Source organism: Somniosus microcephalus, chromosome 10 (genome assembly GCF_052327205.1).
Source record: "Somniosus microcephalus isolate GS21.2 chromosome 10, FLI_Smic_1.0, whole genome shotgun sequence".
Taxonomy (NCBI): Eukaryota; Metazoa; Chordata; class Chondrichthyes; order Squaliformes; family Somniosidae; genus Somniosus; species Somniosus microcephalus.
In genome coordinates, this window is record NC_140996.1 from 6,158,469 (window position 1) to 6,184,398 (window position 25,930).

Sequence of the window (25,930 nt, forward strand, 5' to 3'; positions counted from 1 at the left end):
GTAATGGGGAATGTTTGTAGGATACCTGTTTGTTTAAAAGTGCATCATTTAACTTCTGTTTATACACAAGCAACAGACAGACTGAATGAGAAGCATTCTGGCAATAAACGACACGAGAGGTGCTGCCTGGGTAATGTGCTTATGCCACAATAAGCAAGTTGAAGAGTGGATGGAATATGTGAGGGATTTCCTGGTACCAGGCAAAATAGCTTTGAAGGGAAATCATTCCTGGCAAAGAGGGGAGGTTTCCTGCATTGAAGCTGATGACCAGAATCAGTCCCATTCTATTGGGAAGTGGCAATAATCAACAACTCTGTTTTTATCTATACTCATTATTCTGACCTCTCTCCTGTAGAGGCTAGTTTATACTGAGTATGATGCCTCACTTGGATCAGGTACAGCTCTCCTGTATCTCATGCAGGTGGCCAATCTTCATATAGGAGCCTAGACAAAGTCAGTGAGGCAAGCCCATTTGTATCCTCACAGATGCACGTTGCAGCAGGAGTCAGTGCATAACAATCAGTAATGGAACCCGGCCTGATTTCCCCTCGGAATGCCCTGTAGCCCTGAGGCCATTGTGGCAATCCAACTACTGCCCAGTCCAAGATTGATTAATTCAGCACAGACTGGGGATTGAACCTGCACCTTCTGGTCTGCATGGCTAAGTACCACTAAGGCACTGGGGGAAGCCAATTACACACTTAAATGCCGGGGAATGGTCTTCCCTTCCAGTTCGAAGATACTTTAGTGATTCCTGTTGACCATCCTAGGTACATTGCATCTACTAGTTTATTAAGTACTAAAATATAGTAGAAACCTAAGTGTTTGAAGTAGACTTCTAATCCACTCCATGAGTTTTTCTGTATGAAGGACTTCACCAAACCCCATGGTTGTTTTCTGTAGCGCACATCTGTTGAAACTCTGCAATCAAAAAATAGTAAGTATGAAGGAAAATTACTAAAAAACAAAAGGCGTGTTTTTAAGGCATCAAATTATGTCTAATCTATAAAAGTGAATCATTTGACAAGTTAGACTGATTTGAAGCTAAATCTAGTTAAAGAGAAAATATATCTTTACTCACGTCCTCATTTTGGAGTAACAACAGAAAATGCTGGAAAAACTCAGCAGGCCAGGCAACATCCGTGGAGAGAAAATAGAGTCGACGTTTCGGGTCAAACCCTTTTTCAAAACTGGAAAGGAAATGAAATAGATCGAAAGGCAGGGCTGGGAGAACAAAAGAGAAGAGACATTAAGAGGTATTCAAAACGAAACGAGATGGTGATAGGACTAGTGGAGACAAAAGACGGCTCAGATTAGGTGTGAAATGTTCTGGCAGAATGAGAGACAGCTGCCATGTGGGAGAGAGAAAAAGGGGGTGGGGAAGGGCCAAAACAAAGATGTGGATAAAATATAAGCAAAAATATAATAGGGGCCGAGGTTATGATCTGAAATTGTTGAACTCTATGTTGAGCCCGGAAGGCTGTAAAGTGCCTAATCGGAAGATGAGGTGCTGTTCCTCGAGTTTACGTTGAGCTTCCGTGGAACAATGCAAGAGGCCAAGGACGGTGAGGTCTGAGTGGGAATGGAGCGGTGAATTAAAGTGACAGGCGACCGGAAACTCAGGGTCCCCCTTACGGACTGAACGGAGGTGTTCCGCAAAGCGGTCACCCAATCTGCGATTGGTCTCCCCAATGTAGAGGAGACCACAGCGTGAGCAGTGAATACAGTATACTAGATTGCAAGAAGTACAAGTAAATTGCTGTTTCACCTGGAAGGGATGTTTGGGGCCCTGGACAGTGGGAAGGGGGGAGGTATAAGGGCAGGTCTTGCATCTCCTGCGCTTGCACGGGAAGGTGCCGGGCGAAGGGGAAGGGGTGCTGGGTGTGATAGAGGAGTGGACTAGGGTGTCTCGGAGGGAGCGGTCCCTACGGAATGCTGAAAGGGGAGGGGAAGATGTGTTTGGTGGTGGGATCACGTTGGAGGTGGCGGAAATGGCGGAGGATGATCCGTTGAATGTGGAGGCTGGTGGGGTAAAAGGTGAGGACAAGGGGAACCCTATCATGGTTCCGGGAGGGAGGGGCAGGGGTGAGGGCAGAAATGCGGGAGATAGAACTGACACGGTCGAGGGCTGTGTCAACCACAGTAGAGGGGAATCCTCAGTTGCAGAAAAAGGAAGACATGTCGGAAGCACTGATGTGGAAGGTGGCATCGTCGGAGCAGGTGCGGCAGAGACGGAGAAACTGGGAGAATGGAATAGAGTCCTTACAGGAGGCGGGGTGGGAGGAAGTGTAGTCCAGGTAGCTGTGGGAGTCAGTGGGCTTGTAGTGAATGTTGGTCAATAACCTATCTCCAGAGATGGAGACGGAGAAGTCGAGGAAGGGAAGGGAAGAGTCGGAGATGGACCATGTGAAGGTGAGGGAAGGGTGGAAATTGGAGGCAAAGTGAATGAAATTGTCTAGTTCAGGGCGAGAGCAGGAAACGGCACCGATACAGTCATCAATGTACTGGAAGAAGAGGTAAGGGAGGGGACCCGAGTAGGACTGGAACAAAGATTGTTCCACATAGCCCACGAAAAGGCAGGCATAGCTAGGACCCATGCGGGTACCCATGGCAACACCTTTGATTTGGAGGAAATGAGTGGAGTTAAAGGAGAAGTTGTTCAATGTGAGAACAAGTTCAGCCAGGCAGAGGAGGGTGGTGGTGGATGGGGACTGGTCGGGCCTCTGTTCAAGGAAGAAGCGGAGCGCCCTCAGGCCATCCTGGTGGGGGATGGAGGTGTAGAGGGATTGTACGTTCATGGTGAAAAGGAGGCGGTTGGGGCCAGGAAACTGGAAACTGTTAAGGTGGCGGAGGGCGTCCGAAGAGTCGCGGATGTAGGTGGGAATTGACTGGACAAGGGGAGAAAAGATAGAGTCGAGATAGGAAGAGATAAGTTCGGTGGGGCAAGAACAGGCTGAAACGATGGGTCTACCAGGGCAGTCCTGTTTGTGGATCTTAGGAAGGAGGTAGAAGCGGGCTGTGCGGGGTTGGGGAACTATGAGGTTGGTGGCCGCGGGGGGAAGATCGCCAGAGGAGGTGAGGTCAGTGACAGTCTTGGAAACGGTGGTTTGATGTTCGGTAGTGGGGTCATGGTCCAGGTGGAGGTAGGAGGAGGTGTCGGAGAGTTGGCGTTCAGCTTCCGCTAGGTAGAGGTCGGTGCGCCAAACAACAACAGCACCACCCTTGTCAGCAGGTTTAATGACAATGTCAGGGTTGGATCTAAGAGAATGGAGTGCTGCAAGTTCAGAGGGAGGTAGGTTGGAGTGAGTGAGGGGAGCAGAGAAATGGAGACGGCCGATGTCACGGCGGCAGTTAGTGATGAAAAGAGCTTTACAGCCTTCTGGACTCAACATCGAGTTCAACAATTTCAGATCATAACCTCGGCCCCCATTACATTTTTGCTTATATTTTATCCACATCTTCGTTTTGGCCCTTTCCCCACCCCCCCTCTTTTTTTTTCTCTCTCCCACATGGCAGCTGTCTCCCATTCTGCCAGCGCATTTCACACCTAATCTAGAGCCGTCTTTTGTCTCCACTGTCCTATCACCATCTCGTCTCGTTTTGAATACCTCTTAATGTCTCTTTACTTCTTTTGTTCTCTCCCAGCCCTGCCTTTCGATCTATTTCATTTCCTATCCAGTTTTGAAAAAGGGTTAGACCCGAAACATCGACTCTATTTTCTCTCCACGGATGTTGCCTGGCCTGCTGAGTGTTTCCAGCATTTTCTGTTGTTATTTCGGATTTCCAGCATCTGCAGTATTTTGCTATCGTCCTCATTTTGGAGACCGTTTAAAAGAGACGGGTTAACGGCGAGTCATACAAACAGGTTAAGTGTTTTGTCCACTAACACCGCCAATGGTAATTTCTAGGCCCACTTGTTCCAAACACTGGAAGCCAGGCATTACTGAAAACTTTCTGCATTCAGCATTAATCTGTATTGATCCGTGCTAATATTTCAGGGTAAGGTTTCCAGGAGATTCAATTATTAGAGGGAAAGGCAGCATTTTTGTAGCTGTGACTGTGAGTCCCGAAAGGTGTGTTGCCTCCCTGGTGCCAGGATGAAGGACATAATGGAGTGGGTGGAAAAACTTTTGGAAAAGGAGGGAGAACAGTCCATGTAGGAACCAGTGATGTAGGAAATAGGATGGAGGTCTTGTGGAGGCAATGTGAGGAGTTAGGGTCCAGGCTGGGGAGTAATAAGCAAAGTAGAAGTAAGGACACGCTTCATTGTGTCATGTGGTACTACCACCGTGTTAACTGGGATAGATTAAGAACAGAAAATGCTGGAAATACTCAGCAGGTCAGGCAGCATCTGGAAAACTGGAGATGGAACAGGTTTTTAAGCAAATGCAGGGGCAGGGAAAGGGGGGAGGGGAGGAAAGAACAAAAGGGAAGGTCTGTGATAGGATGGAAGGCAGGAGAGATTAAATGACAAAAGGGATGATGGTGCGAGGCAAAAGGAGGTGGTAATGGGACAAGTAAAGAAATAAAAGATGGCTCTAGATGAACAGTAACAGAGCATTTGGATAAACATAATTTAATAGGACAGAGTCAGCATGGTTTTATGAAGGGGGAGTCATGTTTGACAAATTTGCTCGAATTCTTTGAGGATGTAACATACAGGGTGGTTATAGGGGAACCAGTGGATGTAGTGTATTTGGACTTCCAAAAGGCATTTGACAAGGTTCCACACAAAAGACTACTGATCAAGATAAAAAATCATGGGGTTGGGGGGAATATACTGGCATGGGTGGAAGATTGGCTATCTAACAGAAAACAGAGAGTCGGGATAAATGGTTCGTTCTCGGGCTGGCAATCAGTAACTAGTGGTGTTCCGCAGGGGTCAGTGCTGGGACCCCAACTCTTTACAATCTATATTAACGATTTGGAGGAAGGGACCGAGTGCAACATATCCAAGTTTGCCGACGATACAAAGATGGGAGGGAAAGCAGTGAGTGGGGAGGACATAAAAAACCTGCAAAAGGACATAGACAGGCTAAGTGAGTGGGCAGAGATTGGCAGATGCAATATAATGTTGGAAAGTGTGAGGTTATGCACTTTGGCAGAAAAAATCAAAGAGCAAGTTATTATCTAAATGGAGAGAAACTGCAAAGTGCTACAGTACAAAGGGATCTGGGGGTCCTGGTGCATGAAACACAAAAAGTTAGTATGCAGGTGCAGCAGGTGATCAGGAAGGCCAATGGAATCTTGGCTTTTATTGCAAGGGGGATGGAGTATAAAAACAGGGAAGTCTTGCTGCAGTTATACAGGGTATTGGTGAGGCCACACCTGGAATACTGCGTGCAGTTTTGGTTTCCATATTTAAGAAAAGATATACTTGCTCTCGAGGCGGTTCAGAGAAGGTTCACTCGGTTGATTCCAGAGATGAGGGGGTTGACGTATGAGGAAAGGTTGAGTAGGTTGGGACTCTACTCATTGGAGTTCAGAAGAATGAGAGGCGGTCTTATCGAAACATATAAGATTGTGAGGGGGCTTGATCGGGTGGATGCGGGGAGGATGTTTCCACTGATGGGTGAGACTAGAACAAGGGGGCATAATCTTAGAATAAGGGGCTGCCCTTTCAAAACTGAAATGAGGAGAAACTTCTTCACTCAGAGGGTAGTAAATCTATGGAATTTGCTACCCCAGAGAGCTGTGGAAGCTGCAACATTAAATAAATTTAAAATGGAGATAGACATTTTCCCAGCAGATAAGGGAATTAGGGGTTATGGGGAGAGGGCAGGGAAGTGGACGTGAGTCTAGGTTCAGATCAGCCATGATCCTATTGAATGGCGGAGCAGGCCCGAGGGGCCGTATGGCCTACTCCTGCTCCTATTTCTTATGTTCTTATGTTAAGTGTAAATGGCGATGGCAGAATGAAAGACAGCTGCCATGTGGGAGAGAGAGGAGAAAAAAATTGAAAAAAAAGGGATGGGGCAGAGTTTATGGCCTGAAATTGTTGAACTCGATGTTGAGTCCAGAAGGCTGTAAAGTGCCTAATCGAAAGATGAGGTGCTGTTCCTCGAGCTTACGTTGAACTTCGTTGGAACAGTGCAAGAGGCTGAGGACGGTGAGGTCTGAGTGGGGATGGAGCGGAGAATTAAAGTGACAGGCGACCGGAAGCTCGGGGTCACCCTTACGGACTGATCGGAGATTAAGAACAGATCTAGCAGCTCAAAACTGGACATCATTGAGGCGCTGTAGGCCATCAGCAGCAGCAGACTTGTATACCACCACAATCTGTAACCTCATGGACCGGCATATTCCTCACTCCACCATACACCATCAAGAAATGGCTGACTGCACTGGACACAGCAAAGGCTACAGGCCTCAACAACATCCTGGCTGTAGTGCTGAAGACTTATGCTTCAGAAATGCAAGATGAATCCTGAAAAGCTTGAAGATTGGTACCTCAAAGATCCTGCTTTCAAGCCCTATTGTGGAGGCATTTGAGGCACTGAACATATCTAACAACCTGCCAGGCAGCATCCGTGGAGAGAGAAACAGATTCAACGTTTCGGGTCGAAACCCTTCTACAGAACTGAGAAAAAAAAGGCAGGAAATGAAACAGATTAAAAGGCAGTTTGGGGGCTGGGAAATGGGGGAGGGGATGAAAGAAGAGACATTAAGAGATATTCAAGGTGAGACGAGATGGTAATAGGACAGGTAAAGAAACAAACAATGGCTCTCGATGAAGTGTGAAATGCGCTGGCAGAGTGAGAGACAGCTGCCATGTGGGAGAGAGGAAAAAAAGGAAAAGGCACAAACCAAAAGTGTGGATAAAAAATATAAAAATATAATAGGGGCCGAGGTTATGATCTGAAGTTGAACTAGACAATTTAATTCACTTTGCCTCCAATTTCCACCCTTCCTTCACCTTCACATGGTCCATCTCTGACTCTTCCCTTCCTCGACTTCTCCGTCTCCATCTCTGGGGATAGGTTATTGACCAACATTCACTACAAGCCCACTGACTCCCACAGCTACCTGGACTACACTTCCTCCCACCCGCCTCCTGTAAGGACTATATTCCATTCTCCCAGTTTCTCCGTCTCCGCTGCATCTGCTCCGACGATGCCACCTTCCACACCAGTGCTTCCGACTTGTCTTCCTTTTTCCTCAACTGAGGATTCCCCTCTACCGTGGTTGACACAGCCCTCGACTGGGTCCGTTCTATCTCCCGCACTTCTGCCCTCACCCCTGCCCCTCCCTCCCGGAACCACGATAGGGTTCCCCTTGTCCTCACCTTTCACCCCACCAGCCTCCACATTCAACGGATCATCCTCCGCCATTTCTGCCACCTCCAACGTGATCCCACCACCAAACGCATCTTCCCCTCCCCTCCCCTTTCAGCATTCCGTAGGGACCGCTCCCTCCGAGACACCCTAGTCCACTCCTCTATCACCCCCAGCACCCCTTCCCCCGGCACCTTCCCGTGCAAGCGCAGGAGATGCAACACCTGCCCATATACCTCCCCCCTTCCCACTGTCCAGGGCCCCAAACACCCCTTCCAGGTGAAACAGCGATTTACTTGTACTTCTTGCAATCTAGTATACTGTATTCGCTGCTCACGATGTGGTCTCCTCTACATTGGGGAGTCCAAACGCAGATTGGGTGACCGCTTTGCGGAACACCTCCGTTCAGTCCGTAAGGGTGACCCCGAGCTTCCGGTCGCCTGTCATTTCAATTCACCGCTCCATTCCCACTCGGACCTCACCGTCCTCGGCCTCTTGCATTGTTCCACGGAAGCTCAACGTAAACTCGAGGAACATCTTCCGATTAGGCACTTTACAGCCTTCCGGACTCAATATCGAGTTCAACAATTTCAGATCATAACCTCGGCCCCTATTATATTTTTATATTTTTTATCCACACTTTTGGTTTGTGCCTTTTCCTTTTTTTTCTCTCTCCCACATGGCAGCGGTCTCTCACTCTGCCAGCGCATTTCACACTTCATCGAGAGCCATTGTTTGTTTCTTTACTTACCTGTCCTATTACCATCTCGTCTCACCTTGAATATCTCTTAATGTCACTTCTTTCATCCCCTCCCCCATTTCCCAGCCCCCAAACTGCCTTTTAATCTGTTTCATTTCCTGCCTTTTTTTCTCAGTTCTGATGAAGGGTTTCGACCCGAAATGTTGAATCTGTTTCTCTCTCCACGGATGTTGCCTGGCCTGCTGAGTTTTTCCAGCCTTTTCTGTTGTTATTTCGGATTTCCAGCATCCGCAGTATTTTGCCATCATATCTAACAACCTTACTGATTAATAATGACACTGGCTAAGCACATGATCAATCATGATCTTCCTCATCTTCCTGGTTAGTCGCCTTCTGGAGGTGGAGCAGGGAGTTCGCTTGGGTGTGTAACAAAGTTAAAATGGATAGATGGAGTTTTTAAAAATTGCAGTAATTCAGTTCTAAGATGGATAACACACACTTTGTGAAAATCAAAATAGCTGTCCAAAACAACTCGTTTCACTTAATACATGTTAATCAAGAATTAGTTAAGATAAAGGCTCTCTTTCATGGGGACACTGGCCCTGAACGTCCATAGGGTTCACCTGATCTACCGTAATATCGGCAGAAGATCAGCAGAAACCCTGAAAGAACAGCAGAAACAGCCATTTTTAGCCAAGGATGCCATTTCTCCAAGGGTCCTGGCAATCTCCACAGGAATTCCAGGCGACTGTTTAAAATGCAAATGTATTAAGCAGCCTGTGTTTTTTTTAAACTTCAAAGGGATCCAAGTACTGCATGCTGAAATAACAATTCTCTGCTCTTGAAATAACAAGTTGGCCTCTGTATTGTGAAACTGTGTACATATAACACCTAACAATTGTGTGCCTGGAGTTTGATTTATAGGAAACTTGTTAATAAATTAGACAGACGTGGTGGAGCCTGATTTATAGGAAGTGTCTTAATGGATTGACATCAGAACGTAATGTGGTTTGCCACAGGTATGATAAACTAACCTCCATAAACGTAGTCTATTGTTTGATTTCGCGGATTTGTTCTTGCATGTCAACTCATAAGTGAATTAACCTTGTCAATAAATTATGATCTTCTTCAACAAGTATTTATATAGCGCCTTGGGCGTAGTAAAGTATCCCAAGGCGTTGCGCAGCAGTATTTTAAGACAAAAAATTTGACACCGATCCACATAAGGAGATATTAGGGCAGGTGACCAAAAGCTTGGTCAAAGAGGTAGGTTTTAAGGAGCATCATAAAGGAGGAGAGAGAGGTAGCGAGGTGGAGAGGTTTAGGCAGGAGGATCCAGAGCTTAGGGCCTAGGCAACAGAAGGCACAGCCACCAATGGTGGAGCGATTATAATCAGGGATGCTCAAGAGGGCAGAATTAGAGGAGCGCAGATATCTCGGGGGGTTGTGGGGCTGAAGGAGATTACAGAGATAGGGAGGGGCGAGGCCATGGAGGGATTTGAAAACAAGGATGAAAATTTTGAAATTGAGGCGCTGCTTAACCGGGAGCCAATGTAGGTCAGCGAGCACAGGGGTGATGGGCGAACGGGACTTGGTGCGAGTTAGGACACGGGCAGCTGAGTTTTGGGTGACCTCAAGTTTACGTAGGGTGGAATGTGGGAGGCCAGCCAGGAGTGCGTTAGAATAGTCAAGCCTAGAGGTAACAAAGGCATGGATGAGGGTTTCAGCAGCGGATGAGCTGAGGCAAGGGCGGAGACGGGCGATGTTACGGAGATGGAAATAGGCGGTCTTGGTGATGCTGCGGATATGTGGTCGGAAGCTCATTTCAGGGTCAAATATGACACCAAGGTTGCGAACAGTGTGGTTCAGCCTCAGACAGATGTTAGGGAGAGGGATGGAGTCAGTGGCTCGGGAACGGAGTTTGTGGCGGGGACCGAAAACAATGGCTTCGGTCTCCCCAATATTTAATTGGAGAAAATTTTTGCTCATCCAGAACTGGATGTCGGACAAGCAGTCTGACAATTTAGACACCTGTCAAATAACCTGCAGTTGAAAATGGCCCCAGCCTTACAACATTCTAGCCCTGATTCTCTGGCCTGTGCTCCCTATAAGTATGAATCCCTGCTGGGAGCTTGAGATCGTGAATTTACCACAAATTTGCCTTCAGTAAGTTTCCCTATTCAGAGTTAAGTAGGTAGGACAAGCTGTCATGAAAAATGAGACATTTACATGTTAAAAGGAATTCGGTTTGGATTATAGCTATAGTCACAGAACCACCACCACAAGTTTTATACACAAGATAGAGGTCCTCCCCAGGAGGCAGTTGTTAGTTTCAGAAAACATCACGGGGTAAAAATTCGGTTGCTTTGCGCCTCCAGTTAGTGCCCTAAGAGGGCGTTAATGGGGCGCGGCGCCGCCCACGCCTCCCGCGAAATTCAGCGGCAGGTTAACAGCGGCGCTAACCGGTAGCGCCCCGCGGCGCTGTGCCGCCAGCGACGACGTCATCGCCGTGCGCAGCGCCCTGCCCGTGCCCCAGCCGCGATCTTCGGAAGCGCCCCCTGAATTACCGCCGGACGCTATGTCCGACGGGGTCAGGGGCTCCTGCCTGCGGCCGGGGAGGCGCAATTTAAAGGCGAGGTGCGGGGTGGCCATTTTTGTTGCTGGCCGCCTGCAGCACCTGCCTGCGCTCCCGTCCCCGGCTTCCTGAACGACTCCCCTCACGGAGTGCCGGCTCTTTTGCCGGCACTCCCGATCCCCGGTGGCCCAGCTGGGTCCCGGGTCACGCTGCGCAAGGCTCCTCCCCTTTAAGAAGTGGAGGAAGGCCTGCAATACGTGCACGTCACTCCGCGATATTCCCTTGCAGCGCCCCAAGAGGGTTGCGAGGCGCTGTAATGTATATACCTTTAAGGGGGGGACTATGTTTTACAGCTCATGTATACTGCAGTACCGGCAGTGACCACACCTGTATATAACACTGAGTAGTAATCTGTACAGATCAGTTGCAGTTTCAGCCACATTGAGTAAACACCTATTGTACCGTTCTCCGCAGTCCGTTTCTTATTATACACGGACGTAACATTGGCGACGAGGCAGGTTCGAACCTACCTGCAACTCTGCATCACCTCCCGGGGATTCGTTCCTGGAGCTCAGTGGATTGGAGGTCAAGGCCAGAGACTCGGGCGTCGACCACGGGCAACCGCCCAGTCATCCAGCAGAGACTCGAGAATTGCGGGGGAGGCTGTCGAGAGCCAGGCTTGGCTTTCCAGTCGAGGTGGTCCAGCGAAACGGGCTGGCAACAGGTAGTGCGCAGACCCTTCCCGGACGGCGGCGGGCTAGAGCCCGACCGAGCGGCACAGCAAAGGGCCGAGCAGCATCGACGGGGAGAGAGAGAGAGGGCAGAGCGCACAGGGCGCAGCCGGTGTTCAGGGGCCGAGCAGCGTCGGAGAAAGGGAGAGAGAGACGCGCAGAAACCCGTGAGGCGCCGCCATTGCCACGAGAACCGCCGGGAGCGGCGTCGGCAGCAGCGGGGGAGGAAGGAAAGCGCGGGAGACGCCATTTTAAGCCATTGGGAGACGCCATTTTAAACCACACCCAAAATGCCGAAGAGTGGCAGTATCACCACATTTGACAATGAAGTCGAAGATTGGACTACATATGTCGAACGAATAGAGGTGTACTGCAAGGCAAATGAGGTGTTAGATGACAAGAAAGCGTCGGTATTGTTAAATTTAATGGGTGCAAAGATGTATGGTTTATTACGAAATCTAGTAACCCAAACGGAGCCAATGGAAAAGAGTTTTGAAGACATAGTAACGATACTAAAGGAACATTTAAACCCCACACCGCTGCTGATAGCAGAAAGATTCAAGTCCCACAAACGGAACCAGCATAAGGATGAAAGCAATGCTGATTATTTAACAGAACTGCGCAAACTATCGAAACACTGCCAGCTTGGAGCGGGACTGGCAGATACCTTAAGGGACAAGTTTGTGTGTGGGCTTCAAAGTGAAGGAACCCAGAAATGGCTTTTATCTGAAAAGGACCTTACACTGGAAAAGGCTTTCAGCATTGCGGTATCATATGAAGCAGCAGCACGGGGCGCTGCAGAGATACAACAGAGGCCGCAAGAATATGGCACAAACGAAATGTCATATGGAACAGAGAAGTGCTATCGCTGCGGCAGAACAACACACGACCAGAATGATTGCTGGTTCAAAGACAAAGTGTGCAGACAGTGTGGAAAAGTAGGACACATAGCACGAGTCTGCAGGTCAGGAAAGAAAACCAGCAATAAGAAACCGACCAAAGGGAAGTACAAGAAGGTACATAAGATGACGGAGAATAGTTCAGACGAACAAAAGAGTGATAACGACTCCGAAAGCAGGGAACTGAGTTGTCTGAAACTACATAATGTGATCACAATGGAGGATCACTGAACCATTTGGGTCACTCTCAAGATAGCAGGAGTCCAGGTAAAGATGGAATTGGACACAGGATCAGCTCTAACAGTCATAAACCGACGGGACTATTAGCGGCTATTCTCACACATACCCTTGAGAGACATAAAAATTATTTTGAAGACGTACACGGGGCAAAAAGTCTACCCCAAAGGAAAAATAAGGGTGACCGTTATATATAACGGTAAGGAAACACCAAAACTAGACCTGTATGTATTGCAAGATGGAGGACCACCATTACTGGGACGTGAATGGATCCGGAAAATACAACTGGATTGGCATTCCATACAGGCACTGACTGTGGCTGACAAAAAGGATGACGACGTCACACCTGGGCGATTGTCAAAGATCCTAACTGACACGAAAGAAGTGTTCCAGCAAGGACTCGGAACACTAAAAGGCATGACAGTGACGATTAAAATGAAAGAAAACGCAAGCCCAAAATTTTTTAAGGCCAAACCGGTACCTTATGCGATCCGCCCAGCCGTCGAAGCAGAGCTGGAGAGTCTGGAACGTTCAGGTGTACTGTCCAAGGTAGACTGGAGCGAGTGGGCTACACCCATCGTCCCTGTGATGAAAAAGTCGTTGAGCAGCACGCCTGGGGAACCAAGGAAGGTTCGCATCTGTGGGACTTTAAGGTAACAGTGAACCCGGTCCTTCACACCGTACAATATCCACTTCCGCGGATTGAAGATATTTTCGCCTCGCTATCTGGAGGGAAACGCTTCACTAAGATTGATCTGGCCCAGGCGTATCTGCAAATGGAGGTAGAAGAAGCATCAAAAAAATACCTCACAATCAACACCCATAAAGGTCTCTACCAATACAACCGGCTGGTGTTCGGGGTAGCATCGGCTCCGGCTATTTGGCAGAGGGCAATGGAACAAGTCCTGCAAGGGATCCCAGGGACCCAGTGTTATTTGGACGACATCCTGGTCACGGGCAAAAATGACAGTGATCACCTTGCCAACCTGGAGCAGGTGCTCACTAGATTGAAGGAATATGGGCTCCGAGCTAACCGCCCCAAATGCGAGTTTTTTAGAAAACAGATCTCATATTGTGGCCACGTTATCGGTGAAGAGGGGTTACATAAGTCCCCAGAGAAGATTGAGGCAGTAGTCAAGGCTCCAGCACCGGAAAATGTGTCACAACTGAGGTCGTTCCTCGGGCTGGTAAACTACTACCATAAGGTCTTGCCAAATTTGTCTACAATACTACACCCACTGAACACCCTACTGCAAACTGGGGTGCCATGGAAGTGGAATGACGAATGTAGACGAGCTTTCCAGAAGAGCAAAACACTAATCACATCGAAAGAGGTATTGGCCCATTACAACCCAGCATTACCAATTCGGTTGGCATGTGATGCGTCACCCTACGGCATTGGAGTGGTGCTGTCACACAAATTCTCGGACGGCTCAGAGAGGCCAATAGCCTTTGCGTCACGATCACTAACCCCATGCCTCGCCCATACGTACCTGGTGATGAACCCGACGTACAGGTCGCATCTACCCCAGAAACAGTAGCATCGGAAGCTGATGAACCAACCGACGACAGGAGGCCAGAATCGCCTCCGCACCAAGAGCAAGACACTCGGGAAAGGCGCTATCCAGAAAGGATCAGGAAGCCTCCCCAAAGACTGAATATATAAATAGACTATTTTCAGCTAATGTTGCATGTTAAAAGTGTTAATTGTAATTAGTTTGATATTTAATTGTTAAATGAGTGTTATGGTACTGTTAATCTAAAAGGGGAGGAATTGTAATGTATATACCTTTAAGGGGGGGACTATGTTTTACAGCTCATGTATACTGCAGTACCGGCAGTGACCACACCTGTATATAGCACTGAGTAGTAATCTGTACAGATCAGTTGCAGTTTGAGCCACTTTGAGTAAACACCTATTGTACCGTTCTCCACAGTCCGTTTCTTATTATACACGGACGTAACAGGCGCTACCACTCAATTTCCAGCGCAGGGATGCTAATTTTTCCAGGGCACTAAAAGTACACACACACTCACACTCACACTCAATTTTTAGCACCACATTTTTAATCACAATATCCAGGGTTTGTTTAGCTGTAGGAAAAAGCATATTTGCCCCAGGTTCTCCCAGACACAGGCCTGGATTTTTCCTCTGCCCCAAATTGTGTGGGATACTGGTGGTGTGGCCTACCACCGCGCTCCCATCCCAGCCAGGAAAGCCGCTGACTGCCCCATCCCGTCTACCACATGCAAATTACTGCAGGGAGGTGGTGACCAGCAAGCCAGCCAATTTCCTTTTTTGCTGCCGCTGATACCAACCCAAGGACCGCCAGGATCGGTGTACCCTGGGGTAGCAGTGGCAAGCCTCTTACTTCACTGATTAAAGGGGAGAGGGCCTAGTCATTGCCTCCTCTCGCTCCCCAAAACCTGACTAGTTGAAGGCCTCAGTCCAGTCCGAGGCCTTTAATAAATATACAATGTGCATTTCAGGGCTCTGCCAGCCTTTTAATTGTGTCTGCCACCTCTTCAGATGCTTCAACGGATGTCCCACCCTGCCCTATAGACCATAGTCTAAAATCCATGGAAACACGATGTCCTGGTCAAGTTGGGGGAGGGGGACTTTGCAATTAAATTGATTGTATCAATAGGAATTTGGAACCAATCTATTTTTGGCACGTCTAAAACACAATATGTACTACGGATTAGAAGATATCCTCTATAGGCTGTACAAAAGCAAACATTACCTTAGTCTACACTTGTGTTTCGATGTCTGAATGATGCAGTATCTGTTAAGCGTGTAGAAGTAGTCATGGTAAGGCACGTCATGCGTGATCACCTCTGCATCAATCTGATAGTACTGCCCACTCTGGTTCTCTTTACACATAGTCTGTAACAATACAGAAACTTGTCATAGTAATCGCTTACGTCCCAGATAAATGAAGACACTCGGTCAATGATTTCAGTGATAGAATCAGAATTTTACAGCACAGAAGGAGACCCACCATCCCATCGTGCCTGTTCTGTCTCGCCACATGTCCTTTCTCAATACCCTTGAAAAATTTTATTTTTCAAATATTTACCCACTTTCCTTTTAAAAGTTATTACGGTTTCTGCTACCAACGCTCTTTCTAGTAGGACATTCCAAGTCCTAACAGGCCACTGTGTAAAAAAAAAGTTCTGTTGGTGCTGATCTTAAAATAATGCTCTCTAGTTACTGGCTCACTAACCAGTGCTCTCCGGTTACTGGCTCACTAACCAGTGCTCTCCGGTTACTGGCTCACTAACCAGTGCTCGCCGGTTACTGGCTCACTAACCAGTGCTCTCCGGTTACTGGCTCACTAACCAGTGCTCTCCGGTTACTGGCTCACTAACCAGTGCTCGCCGGTTACTGGCTCACTAACCAGTGCTCTCCGGTTACTGGCTCACTAACCAGTGCTCTCCGGTTACTGGCTCACTAACCAGTGCTCTCCGGTTACTGGCTCACTAACCAGTGCTCGCCGGTTACTGGCTCACTAACCAGTGCTCGCCGGTTACTGGCTCGCTAACCAGTGCTCGCCGGTTACTGGCTCACTAACCAGTGCTCTCCGGTTACTGGCTCGCTAACCAGTGCTCGCCGGTTACTGGCTCACTAACCAGTGCTCTCCGGTTACTGGCTCGCTAACCAGTGCTCTCCGGCTAATGGCTCACTAACCAGTGCTCTCCGGTTACTGGCTCACTAACCAGTGCTCTCCGGCTAATGGCTCACTAACCAGTGCTCGCCGGTTACCGGCTCACTAACCAGTGCTCTCCGGTTACCAGCTCACTAACCAGTGCTCTCCGGTTACCGGCTCACTAACCAGTGCTCTCTGGTTACCGGCTCGCTAACCAGTGCTCGCCGGTTACCGGCTCACTAACCAGTGCTCTCCGGTTACCGGCTCGCTAACCAGTGCTCGCCGGTTACCGGCTCACTAACCAGTGCTCTCCGGTTAATGGCTCACTAACCAGTGCTCTCCGGTTACCGGCTCACTAACCAGTGCTCTCCGGTTAATGGCTCACTAACCAGTGCTCGCCGGTTACCGGCTCACTAACCAGTGCTCTCCGGTTACCAGCTCACTAACCAGTGCTCTCTGGTTACCGGCTCACTAACCAGTGCTCTCCGGTTACCGGCTCACTAACCAGTGCTCTCCGGTTACCGGCTCACTAACCAGTGCTCTCCGGTTACCGGCTCACTAACCAGTGCACTCCGGTTACTGGCTCACTAGCCAGTGCAAATAGTTTTACCGGACTTACCACATCAAAAGCCCATATAATTTCGACCACCTCTATCAGAGCTGCTAATAACCTTCCATTAATAAAAGCCCTAACTAAATAAGCTAAGGATAGTATTAGATTTTAAAAAAGAGGCTTATAATGTTGCGAAGAATAGCAGTAAGCCTGAAGAGTGGGAGAGCTTTATAAATCAGCAAAAGATGACCAAAAAATTGATAAAAGGGAGAAAATATATGAGAATAAACTAACAAGAAATATAAAAACAGATTGTAAGAACTTCTACAAGTATGTAAAAAGGAAGAGAATAGCAAAAGTAAGCGTTGGTTCTTTAGAGGCGGAGACAGGAGAAATTATAATGGGGAATAAGGAAATGGCCGGGACTTTAAACAAATATTTTGTATTGGTCTTCACAGTAGATGACACAAAACGTGTACCAAAAATAGTGAGGAACTAAGGGGCTAATGAGATTGAGGAACTTAAAGTACAGGAAACTTTCTGGTATCCGGCACTGACGGGACCGAGCTGGTGCCGGTCGATCAACACTGCCGGAGAAACCAGCGCTAATGTTAAAACATACGGAGCTTCTGAGCTCCGTATCTAGCAACAAACCCTGTTGCTTAGCAACAGCTTCAAAACAGTCGGCGCAGCTTGCAAGCATCTCTGTAGCTAAGCAACAGCTTCAGCTAGACGCTTGCAGAGCCAGGAATGGAGAAAAAAAGCAACGAAAAGTAAAAAAAGTTATCTGAACCGACTCCTGAATTTTGCCGGTGGATAGAGCATTCTGGAGATTTAACCTCCGTTTAAACGAAAGTTTCCTGTAATTAAGATCAGTAGAGGAAAAAGTACTTGAGAAACTACTGGGTCTAAAAGCCGACAAATCCCCTGGACCTGATGGCTTACATCCTAGGGTCCTAAAATAGGTGGCTGGAGAGATAGTGGATGCATTGGTTGTGATCTTCCAAAATTCCCTAGATTCTAGAATAGTCCCAATGGATTGGAAGGTAGCAAATGTAACCCCGCTATTCAAAAAAGGAGAGAGAAAACAGGGAACTACAGGCCAGTTAGCCTGACATCAGTCGTCGGGGAAATGCTGAAATCCATTGTTAAGGAAGTGGTAACAGGGCACTGAGAAAATCATAATATAATTAGGCAGAATCAACAGGGTTTATGAGAGGGAAATTGTGTTTAACAAATTTATTAGAGTTTTATTGAGGATGTAACTAGCAGGGTAGGTAAAGGGGAACAAGTGGATGTAGTACAAAAGCAAAATATGATGAAAGATCATCAACCTGAAACGTTAACTCAGTTTCTCTCTCCACTAATGCTGCCTGGCCTGCTGAGTGCTCCCAGCATTTTCTGTTTTTAACTCAGATACTCAGTGTGTGCCTGAATTTGTAATATAGTAGCATGCTTCTTATTGGGAGTGTAAATTTGGAATCTATGGGAGATGTCAACTTTAAAAATGAACATTTTAATTTTGGAATAAAATGCATTTGTAAGCGCTTGTTTAAATTTAGTTGACAGAGATGGAAAGAACTCTTGTTTTCCTAGTATAAAAACGAGGTATTTGGCCTTCCACACAAGTAATATGAATCGTGTTCGTCAGCCTTTATTTTCTACAGGTCTCTCTCACTCATTCAAGCGCAGGAGTCACCCGGGTATGGTTAAATAATTGATTTACTAAACCAAACAGGTGGTTTAATTAAGGCAAGATCAACACTGCCAGCAACAACAGTCACATTCATAAAACTGACATATTCTTAAAAAAGCAAAAGTCACAAATATGATAAAAATATCTACATTATCTGACTTGTATACATAAATTAAAACAAGTAAACTAAATTACGGCTAATGAGTCCTGACCAAAGGTTTTTCTTTCAATTTTAAACATTAATACTTTGCCTTACTGTTTCTTTCACGGTTAACAGCATGAACACAGTCCTTTGGACAACAGTAACTTTGTTCAAACGATTAAAGAGAGGCTAATCACAGTACCCTTTACCTAAAATATTAGCTGAGCAGACAATCCCGCCAAGTTAGGACCTGGGTTTTTAAATAGTGAAGATCAAGAAATATAAAACTTAACAGAAGATTAAAATAATATGCATATTCACTTCTTTTCCAAATCCTCCATGTAACTCAAAGGCTCTGCTCAAATAAACATGTCTAAATTCTTAAATTTTATTCAAAACTTCTCTCCAAACTTGACTAATGGTAACGTTCTTCCAGCGCTTGCACTCATATTAATCCCTTTTCTGTTGACTGCTTTTGAATTATCTTTTAGAGGCACTTATACAAAACAAATGCAATTGCTCTAGCTGTATAATATATTACAAAGTACACAAATTATATTTCACTTGTTACATAGGCATGGAAGCCTAAAAATATAAATCAGGAGGGAGACAATATGACGAAAATCCAACTCCAGGACAGAAAAAAAAACTCAACAACAAGTTCTCGGAAGGAAAAACATGTTAGATGGATTTCTAATAGGACATGGGCAATTTTATGTGTATCTAAAGGATTTTTTAAAAGAAAGAACTTGCATTTATAGAGCATCTTTCATGACCTCATGACGTCCCAAGAGCTTTACAGCCAATAAAATACCTATGAAGTGTAGTCACTGTTGTAATGTGGGGAAATGCGGCAACCAATTTGTGCGCAGCAAGGTCCCATAAACAGCAATGAGATAATGACCAGATAATCTGTTTTTAGGGATTGGCTGAGAGATAAATATTGGCCAGGACACCGGGGATAACTCTTCTTCGAATAGTGGCCGTGGGATATTTTACGCCCACCTGAGAGGGCAGTCGGGGCCTCGGTTCAATGTCTCATCCGAAAGACGGCACCTCCACCAGTGCAGGCTGGATTATGGGGCTCAAGTCTGTGGAGTGGGGCTTGAACCCATGACCTTCTGACTCAGAGGCGAGAATGCTACCCACTGAGCCATGGCTGACATCTTAAATCTATGTTTGTTAGGTTGTAAATCTGGGGGGTAGTATTAAACTATCCCACGCAGAGGGAAACTGATGGTATTGGACTGGCCCCCATTTTACACCCTGCCTGATTTTACTTCCCATTGAGTGGGCGGCCAATCGGATGCAGTCAATTTCCCACCAGGCGGGTCAGGTTAAAATGACCTTCTTTATCTTCGGTACTACATCCCTCGGTTACTGAAAACAGGTTCGACAGGTGAAAGCATTTTTTAAAGTATTTGAAGTCATTTGATTAGTTTCTTTCTCCTCCTTGCTAAATATTTTATTGGTAGCCATTTGATGGCTGCTGACTCTCGCGTGGTAGTTCTCTACTTGTTTACGGTAGATTCAAATGAGTTCTTTTAAAATGAATTGTCCGTGAGACAGTCAAGTACAAAGTGTGACTTACATTTTGCATCTGCGGCACTCAACGTGACAGACGCATACTTGATGCAAAATGTTATTTTATACGTAAATGTAGCCTCTGCAAATACCTGTTTTTCAGTTGCTGTTGAAAACTTGCCAATCAGAGGATTTGCGATGGTTATTATGTACTTCAATGTCCTTATCTGGTTACCATTCACTTCTTTCTCCCATGGACCACTGACAATATCTAGAGAAAGAGAATTTTTTCTTTCACATTAAAAGTCAATGAGCTACCATTCTATTTTTAAAAATCGACTCATATAATTTTACAAATACTGAAAAATCTCAAATTTAAATTTGAACACCGACCAGAACACTTTAGTCTTTTTTGTCGTGGGAAGCACATATAAAAAGGAAGAACTTGCATTTATATAACGCCTTACACGACCTCAGGATGTCCCAAAGCACATTACAGACAATGAAGTGCTTTTAAAAAAGATAGAGTGTAGTCACTGTTGTAATGTAGGAATAAACACGTCTAACTCCATCTGCAATGTGCAGTTTTCAAGAAGAAAAAAGAACCTAAAAAGCACCGGACTCTCAAACAGGATAGAAAAAAGAATTAAGGAGGAAAGACTCACATTTATATCACACCGTTCACATCCTCAGAATATTTTAAAGCACTTCACAGCCAAATGAATTACAGAAGCTCGAGCCACCGGCAAAAATCAGGAGCCGTTTTCGTTAGTTTTTTTTTCTCGTTGCTTTTTTCCTCAACAGTCAAGCTCTTGTCTCACAGTGCCAGGGACCCGGGTTCGAATCCGGCCTCGGGTGACTGTCTGTGTGGAGTTTGCACATTCTCCCCGTGTTTGCGTGGGTTTCCTCCGGGTGCTCCGGTTTCCTCCCACAGTCCAAAGATGTGCAGGTTAGGTTGATTGGCTATGATAAATTGACCCTTAGTGTTAGGGGGATTAAATACGTGGGGTTACGGGGATAGGGTGGGATATGTGTCGGTGCAGGCTCGATGGGCCGAAATGGCCTCTATCCGCACTGTGGGGTTTCTGTGATTCTGCAAGGTCTGCTGAAGCTGTTGCTAAGCTACAGAGACACTACAGAGACGCTTGGACTGTTTAGAAGCTGTAACAGGGTTTGTTGACAGAGAAGCTTCCGTATCTTTCAACATTAGCGCTGGAGTGTCCGGCAGTTTTGAGGGAACGGCAACAGCTCGGTCCCGTCGGTGCCGGATTGCACAAAGTTTCCTGTATCTCTGAATTATTGTTGATCGGTAAACGCGGCAGTCAATTTGCGCAAACTGCAGCGAGGCGAATGATCAGGTAACCAATATTTCCTGAATATCGCACACAATATAAAGTAAATGGGGGAAAAATTCGGTTGGTTTGCACCTCCCGTTAGCGCTTTAAGAGGGCGCTAATGGGGCGCAAAGCAACTAGCGCCCGGGCGCGGTGATGTTTGCGCCGCTCGCGAAATTGACCATTTTGCGGTGGCACTAAACACTACCGCCACGATCTCTTGCGCCCGCAGATCGTGACGTCAGTCGAGCGTGCAACGCCCCAATAGCACCCCGGACCAGATATTGAGTGGCGCCCCCTGCCTTACCGCCTGCCGCTAGCAACAACAGGTAGAGGGGAGCATTTTGCAGTCGGGAAGGGACTGGGGGAGCGCTATTTAAAGGCAGCCGCTTCATGCCTTTTTTTGTCGGCGACGTTTTTGCACCACGCATTCTGAGAGAGAGAGAGACTTCTGGAGAGGTTCAATGCTGTGTTGAGGAGTTTTGGGTACTGAGCAGCACTTTGCAGGTTGATTTTGATTTGCCCTTCCTTGCATCAATTTAGAAGAGACTGTGGGGGCTGCACTCTGAGCTCTTTCCCTGGGCCTCTCCATTGTTCTTTCCAACAGATTTGATGTACAGGTCTCTCCAGGCCGAGATTCAAGGCTGCAATGAGCAGGGTGTGGATGGAGAGCAAGATCGACCCTCCCCTTTAAGAACTGGCTGGCGCCAGTGTGTCTGTGTTCCATTGTTGACTGACATCACATGAGCTTCGGCAGCACTCTGAGGTAGTGCCTCGCTCCTCGGCGTTAGCGCCTTAAGAGAGGTGTGTAGCACCTTTATTAGTGCTCCAATCACCTCCAGGGGTGATAAGAACCAAGTTTGCAGTGGGAGGCGATAATTAGCGCCAGGCGCTAAACTTTGCGCCCGGCCGATAAATGCGCCCCAAACGGGGCGATACCGAATTTCTCCCCCATGGTGCCTTTTGAAAGGGGGTGCAGAAACAGAGAGACCAGGGGTTCACATACACAAAGTTGACAAGTTGAGAAGGCTGTTAAAAAAGCAGACGGGATCCTTGGCTTTAGGCAGAGAAGTAAAAAAGTTATGCTAAATCTTTATAAATCACTGGTCAGGCCTCAACTGGAGCAGTGTGTCCGATTCTGGGCACCGTACTATCGGAAGGATGTCACGGCATTGGAGGGGGTGCAGAGGAGATTTACTAGAATGGGGAACTTCAGTTACGTGGAGAGACTGGAGAAACTGGGATTGTTCTCCTTGGAGCAGAGAAGGTTAAGAGGAGATTTAATAGAGGTGTTCAAAACCATGAAAAGTTTTGATAAGAGTAGGTAAACAGAAACTGTTTCCAGTGGCAGGAGGGTGGGTAACCAGAGGACACAGAGTGAAGGTCATTGGCAAAAGAACCAGAGGGGAGGTGAGGAGAAATGTTTTAATGCAGCAAGTTCTTATAATCTGGAATTAACTGCCTGAAAGGGGGAAGGCGATTCAATAATAACTTTCAAAAGGTAATTGGATAAAAACTCAAAGGGGCAAAATTTGCAGGGCTCTGGGGAAAGAGCAGGAGCACGGGACTAATTGGATAGCTCGTTCAAAGAGCTGGCAGAGGCACGATAGGCTGAATGATACAGCACAGAAGGAAGCCATTCTATGATTCTATAACAACTTTTATAGCGCCTTTAACATAATAAAACGTCCCAAGGCGCTTCACAGGAGTGTTAGCAAAAAACAAAATTTGACACCGACCCATTTAAGGAGATGTTAGGGCAGATGACCTTGGTCGAAGAGGTAGGTTTTAAGGAGCGTCTTAAAGGAGGAAAGGGAAGTGGAGAGGCGAAGAGGTTTAAGGAGGGAATTCCAGAGCTCAGGACCGAGGCAGCTGAAGGCACGACTACCAATGGTCATAGAGTCATTACGGCACAGACGGAGGCCATTCAGCCCATCAAGTCCGTGCCGGCTCTCTGTAGAGCGATCCAGTCAGTCCCATTCCCCCGCTCTATCCCCATAGCCCTACATGTTTATCTCCCTCGAGTGCCTGTCCAGTCTCCTTTTGAAATCATTGATCATCTCCGCTTCCACCACCCTCGTCGGCAACGAGTTCCAGGTCCTCACCACTTGCTGCGTAAAAGTTTTTCCTCACATCCCCCCTGTATCTCTTGCCCAAAACCTTAAATCTGTGTCCCCTAGTCCTTGTACCATCAGCTAATGGGAACAGCCTTTCTCTGTCTACCTTATCCAAACCCGTCATAATCTTGTACACCTCTATCAAATCTCCCCTCTACCTCCTTTGCTCCAAGGAGAACAACCCCAGCTTCTCCGACCTAACCTTGTAGCTAAAATCCCTCATCCCTGGAACCATTCTGGTAAATCTCCTCTGCACCCTCTCAAGGACCTTCACATCCTTCCTAAAGTGTGGTGACCAGAACTGGATGCAATACTCCAGTTGTGGCCTAACCAGAGCCTTATAAAGGTTCAGCATAACTTCTCTACTTTTGTACTCAATACCTCTATTTATGAAGCCCAAGATCCCATATGCTTTGCTAACTAGTCTCTCAATATGTCCTGCCACCTTCAAAGATCTATGCACATGAACCCCCAGGTCCCTCTGTCCCTGCAACTCTTTAGAACTGTGCCATTAAGTGTATATTGCCTCTCCCTGTTCCTTCTGTCAAAATGCATCACCTTACACTTCTCTGTATTAAATTCCATCTGCCATTTGTCTGCCCATTCTGCTAGCCTATCTATGTCCTGTTGCAGTTGATTGGTATCCTCCTCACTGTTTGCCACACCTCCAAGTTTGGTATCATCGGCAAATTTTGAAATTTTACTCTGTATTCCAATATCCAAGTCATTTATATAGATCAAAAAAGCAGTGGCCCCAGCACTGACCCTTGGGGAATACCACTGTCTACCATCCTCCAGTCTGAAAAACAGACATTTACCACAACTCGCTGTTTTCTGTCCTTAAGACAATCCAAGCTGACACTGACCCTCCTATTCCATGAGCCTCAATTTTGTTAACCAGCCTTTTTATGTGGTACTTTGTCAAAAGCTTTCTTAAAATCCACGTAGACAACATCCACCGCATTCCGTTCATCAACCTTCTCTGTTACTTCATCAAAAAATTCAATTCGATTCGTCAAACACAATCTGCCTTTTTTGCAAATCTATGCTGGCTCTCCTTAATTAACTTAAACCTCTCCAAGTGTCAAATGGTGGAGCATTTAAAATTGGGGACGTTCAAAAGGCCAGAATAGGTGGAGTGCAGAGGTCTAGGGGGATTATAGGGCTGGAGGAGATTACAGAGATAAGGAGGGGCGAGGGCCATGGAGGGATTTGAAAACGAGGATGAGAATTTTAAAATCGAGGCGTTGCTTAACTGGGAGCCAGTGTAGGTCAGCGAGCACAGGGGAGATGGGTGAGCGGGACTTGGTGCGAGTTAGCACACGGGCGGCAGAGTTTTGGATTACCTCAAGTTTATGGAGGGTAGAATGTGGGAGGCCAGCCAGAAGTGCGTTGGAATAGTCAAGTCTAGAGGTGGCAAAGAGATGGATGAGGGTTTCAGCAGTGGATGAGCTGAGGCAGGGGCGGAGATGGGCGATGAATGAACATATATGTTTGAAACCTTGCACTACTGCATGACAGTATGAATGATCCCAGCCTTGCCATGGTTACATTTTGCTATAATGGAAATTTACTGTCGATGGGTGAGATTCTGTTCAGGTGGCCAGCATGTTGCGATACTGCGATGCATGTTTCCTAAAATACTGAAGTGGTAGTTTGTTAAAGCTGCAATGTGTCTGTGTGTATATCTGATAATAGCCTGATGTCCTTATTCAACTGTGTTTCAGATGTGTGGAAAGGGGATGTACAATCTATGGTGAGACAGGGAATGATACCCCTGCTAGTCAAGTTAGAGCGAAGCTAGTTCAGCATAAATATAGGTAGTGTAGCCACTGACTGTTAGAACAGAACAGACTCAAAAAGAGAACTACTATACTTCTGTTCCCGCTTAATGAAGAACGTCATTTCCATATTTAATTAATTAGTTACCTGTAATTTTTCTTGCATTAACAAATTTCTGTATAAACTGAGAGTCAGTGAACAGAAGCTCAAACATCTTGTCCGCATTCATGTTGAATACCCGGTTAATGTAAAGTTTACCCTGAAGGTCACTGTAAGAGGTCTCGCCAGCTGCAGAGAATCACATTAAATTCACTTAAGAAAAGTTTAAAAAATCTACTGTATAAAAAGTCGTTTATATAGTGTACCATACTATATTTTAGTTATATTAAAAGTCTTAATTCTTGTAATTCTTGTAATACTTCTGGCATAACGGCAAACTTAGTCATTCATTTTATTTACCTCCAACTACTCCAGGCAGCCCAGTAGGTGGCACTATTGGCCACTTCCCCCCAAACATGTTCTCCAAGGTAGGTGGTGCCTTTCCCCGATTACCTCAGACCTCCCAACACCGCCTTCAAGCAAACTTGTGCCATGGCCAGGAACATTGCTTTACTTCAAGCGGAGCTGGGAGCCTGGTAAAAGTCCTCCCATGTTAACTGGACCCTGGCTCGCTGGGTAAATCCACTGGCAGAAGGGTCGAGAACCAGAGGACACAG

General features: G+C 46.6%; 1 protein-coding gene across 1 annotated transcript in view; it reads right to left on the reverse strand.

Moving 5' to 3' along the window:
* The window catches only part of gramd1c (GRAM domain containing 1c), a 94,041-nt gene that overhangs the window by 20,458 nt on the left and 47,653 nt on the right, over window positions 1-25,930 (reverse strand). The window contains exons 7-10 of the mRNA XM_085998372.1: window positions 25,362-25,502; window positions 20,134-20,252; window positions 15,161-15,303; window positions 818-921 (exon numbers count right to left, since the gene is read on the reverse strand). Coding sequence (XP_085854498.1) covers window positions 818-921; window positions 15,161-15,303; window positions 20,134-20,252; window positions 25,362-25,502 — 507 coding nt within the window. The remainder of the gene's footprint in view (window positions 1-817; window positions 922-15,160; window positions 15,304-20,133; window positions 20,253-25,361; window positions 25,503-25,930) is intronic.